Below are 4,041 nucleotides of genomic sequence, written 5' to 3' on the forward strand. Positions count from 1 at the left end.
CCACCTTAGGTGTATGTGGCTGGCGCCTTAGCCGCTTGAGCCACAGGCGCCGAGCCTATCCTGCTGAATTTCTCCTGACCTCCCTTCACTCTACATTTTCCTGTCCTTTTTCCCCATAACACAAATCATCTTTTTACTTATTAGATAATTTTCCTCATTATTTCCATTGCCTGTCTATATCTCCCTGCTAGAATATGAGCTCTCCTTTTTTTTTTTTTCCTGGGACAGTCTTAGTCTGTCACTCAAGATAGAAGAGTGCCATGATGTCATCATAGCTCACAGCAACCTCAATCTTCTGGGCTTATCCGATCCTCATGCCTCAGCCTCCCAAATAGCTAGGACTCCAGGTGCCTATCACAACACATGGCTAGTTTTTCTATTTTTAGTAGAGATGGGGTCTCGCTCTTTCTCAGGCTAGTCTCCAACTCCTGAGCTCAAGCAATCCATCTGCCCTGGCCTCCTAGAGTGCTAGGATTAGAGTTATAAGCCACTGCACCAGGCCTAAAAAGTGAATTTTTTCTTTTTCTTTTCTTTTTTTTTGAGACAGTCTCAAGCTGTTGCCCTGGGTAGAGTGCCATGGTATCATAGCTCATAGCAACCTCCAACTCTTGGACTCAAATGATCCTCAATGCCTCAGTTTTTCCATTTTTTAGTAGAGATGGGATCTCGCTTTTGCTCAGGCTGGTCTCAAACTCATGAGCTCAAGCTATCCACCCGCTCAGCCTCCCAGAGGCTGGATTATAGGTGTAAACTACCACCACACCTGGCCTGTGAACTCTTTATTGAGAGCTAGGGTCTTGTATTAGTCACTGCTGTGTCCCAAGTGCCTAGAGCAGTGAATGACACAGGGTACACACTTTGTATCTGTCAGATGGGGGCATAGCTGGCTGGGTGAGGGTCTGCCTGCCTGCGGAGTATGTGTGTGGAGTCCAGCACTGCTGCCTGAGTCCATGGCACTGTATTGCTTGCTAGCTCCCCAACCAGACTGGGGCTCACGGGAAGTGAGAGGTGGGGCTCACTTGTCCAGGTTCTTCAGGGAGAAGGGCTGCGTGGAGAAGCGGATATAGCTGTCTCGGTAGAACCACACAGTAAGTGGGTTCCAGTCAGTCACAAGGAACCACTGTCTCAGGTCAAACTTGGTGCCAAAGATGAGCAGGGGCCGCTCAATGTACTTCTGCACCACCCACTTGCCGTCCTTCATCATCATGGGGTTGCAGTCCACCAGCTTCAGCATCTCCTCCAGATGGTCCATGCACATGATGCCTGAGGGGAGAGGTCAGGGGCAGGAGGGCAGGAGGACAGGCCCATGCTGGGAGAAGGCAGGGGCAGCTCTTCATAAGCTCTCAACCCACAGAACTGATAGGGCGGAGCAGGTAAGGCTGCCTCCTTCCATCAGATCCCTATTCCCTTTGGGAAAGCCTGGAATTTGTGAATGATTTTAAATTTTTTTATGATTAACCAGTTTTGTTTGACTAAAAAGGAATATATGCATGGATAAAAATTTAAATAGTATTGGACTTTTTGAAAAAGTGTGCACACACATTATCCTTCCTCCAATCGTTAACATTTTAAAACAAAAACAAAAATTAGTATAAAAACCCCCCAAATATGTCACTTGTAGTCCCAGCTAGTTGGGAGGCTGAGGCAAGAGAATTGCTTAAGCCCAATAGTTTGAGGTTGCTGTGAGCTGTGACACCACAGCACTCTACCAAGGGCAATATAGTGAGACTCTGTCTCAAAAAAAAAATGAACAAACAAAACAAAAAATATGTCTCCTTCTCTAGATAAAGCCAACTGCCGCTTTCCAGGTCCTTATAGATATTCCCCCAGTTTATGTGAGAGTCTATATGTGCCTTGGTTTCACAAGATTACATAAAGCATGTAAAAGATTTAGAATAGTGGTAGGCATGTGGTCAGCATTCAGTAAATATCAACTCCTATCATTATCATTACTTGTAGAATAAATTTCTAGCCAGAGATTTGCTGGTCCGGGCTTATGTGCATTTTTCATTTTATACTGTGTAAGTCATTCTACCAATTTGCAAGAATATATAGCAAGTATATATGAGACTATGTGTTTGCCCATATCCTCCCAATACCTTTTTTTTTTTTTTTTTGAGACGGAGCCTCAAGCTGTTCCCCTGAGTGCGGTGGCATCACAGCTCACAGCAACCTCCAACTCCTGGGCTCAAGCAAGTCTCTTGCCTCCACCTCCCAAGTAGCTGGGACCACAGGCGCCCACCACAACGCCTGGCTATTTTTGTTGTTCCAGCCATCGTTGTTTGGTGGGCCCAGGCTGGATTCGAACCCGCCACCTTAGGTGTATGTGTTTGGTGCCTTAGCCACTTGAGCCACAGGCACCAAGCTGACACTATTGATTATTTTATTTTAGCCATTCTCTTAAGTAAAAAATGATTTTTTTTTTTTTGAGACAGAGTCTTACTATGTCACCCTGGATAGAGTGTCGTGGTGTCACAGGTCACAGCAACCTCAAACTCTTGGGCTTAAATGATTCTCTTGCCTCATCCTGCCAACTAGCTGGGATTACAGGCGCCTGCCATAAGGCCCGGCTATTTTTCAGTTGTAGTTGTCATTGTTGTTTGGCAGGCCTGGACTGGATTCGAACCTGCCAGCTCTAGTGTATGTACCTGGTGCCCTAGCCACTGACCTACAGGAGCCAAGCCATAAAAAATGATATTTTTATTTCACCCTGAGATTATCTTATGCTTAGAAGGCATCTTTTTTTTTTTTTTTTTTTGACAGAGCCTCAAGCTGTCCCCCTGGGTATAATGCCGTGACATCACAGCTCACAGCAACCTCTAACTCCCGGGCTCAAGTGAGTCTCCTGCCTCAGCCTCCCAAGTAGCTGGAACCACAGGTGCCTGCCACAAGATCCGGCTATTTTTTGGTTGCAGCTGTCGTTGTTTGGCGGGCCTGGGCTGGATTTGAACTCTTCACCTTAGGTGTACGTGGCTGGCACTTTAGCCACTTGAGCCACAGGCGCCGAGCCAGAAGGCATCATTTTAATGCCAGTAACTATCATACTCATGGTATGATTGAAACACACACATTCACAAATCAATCTCATTCCTTCATTGTTTAGGCCCCACAGCAGGCTGATCACCTGCCAACGACACAGAAAAACCTGTGCCTGGTTTCTTGGCCAGATCAATCACCAGGATTCCCAAGAACATGAAGCCTTATGTATCAAAAGATTAAAACTATTCATGTCCTTTGACCCAACAATTTCATTTGTAGGAATTTATCCTAAGGAAATAAATGAAAAAGGCCACAAAGATATCTGCACAGGATATTCATCATAATGTTGGTTGTAACAACAGTTAATAAATCAACAAATAAATAGGAAGAAATTGGACTCCATCTAAATATCCATCCGAAAAGGATAGAAAAATCCATGAAGGGGCACCACCTGTGGCTCAGTGGGTAGGGCACTGGCCCCACATACCACGGGTGGCAGGTTTAAACCCTGCCCCGGCCAAACTGCAACAAAAAAGTAGCCAGGCATTGTGGCGGGTGCCTACAGTCCCAGCTACTCGGGAGGCTGAGGCAGGAGAATCACCTGAGCCCAAGAGCTAGAGGTTGCTGTGAGCTGTGATGCCACAGCACTCTACTGAGGGCAACAAAGTGAGACTCTGTCTCTAAAATAAAATAAAATAAAATAAAAATACATACACATATTCCAAATGCATAGAATGTAGAGAAAATCACACACCAAAAGGTTAACAATACTTATCATCTCTTAGTGAATCAAGTGTGGCTATTGCTTGCTTTTTTAAAATAATAAACATTTTCATAACTGGAAAAAAACAAGAAAACTAACTATTCCTATGGTTTAAAATAACCTAGCTCGTCACCTGTAGCTCAGTGGCTAGGGCGATGGCCACATACGCCGGGGCTGGTGGGTTCAAACCCAGCCCAGCTGCTGTTGTGGCAGGTGCCTATAGTCCCAGCTACTTGGGAGGCTGAGGCAAGAAAATCGCTTAAACCCAAGAGTTGGAGGTTGCTGTGAGCTGTGATGCC

At 45.5% G+C, this 4,041-nt stretch overlaps 1 protein-coding gene across 1 annotated transcript in view; it reads right to left on the minus strand.

Moving 5' to 3' along the window:
* Nucleotides 1–4,041, minus strand: part of LOC100941641 (tubulin monoglycylase TTLL3) — a 26,924-nt gene that overhangs the window by 10,339 nt on the left and 12,544 nt on the right. Inside the window, exon 9 of the mRNA XM_023510622.1 lies at nucleotides 1,020–1,263. Within this exon, the coding sequence (XP_023366390.1) occupies nucleotides 1,020–1,263 (244 nt within the window). The remainder of the gene's footprint in view (nucleotides 1–1,019; nucleotides 1,264–4,041) is intronic.

The sequence above is a fragment of the Otolemur garnettii genome, unplaced genomic scaffold, assembly GCF_000181295.1.
Source record: "Otolemur garnettii isolate 467f Iridium unplaced genomic scaffold, OtoGar3 scaffold00015, whole genome shotgun sequence".
NCBI lineage: Eukaryota > Metazoa > Chordata > Mammalia > Primates > Galagidae > Otolemur > Otolemur garnettii.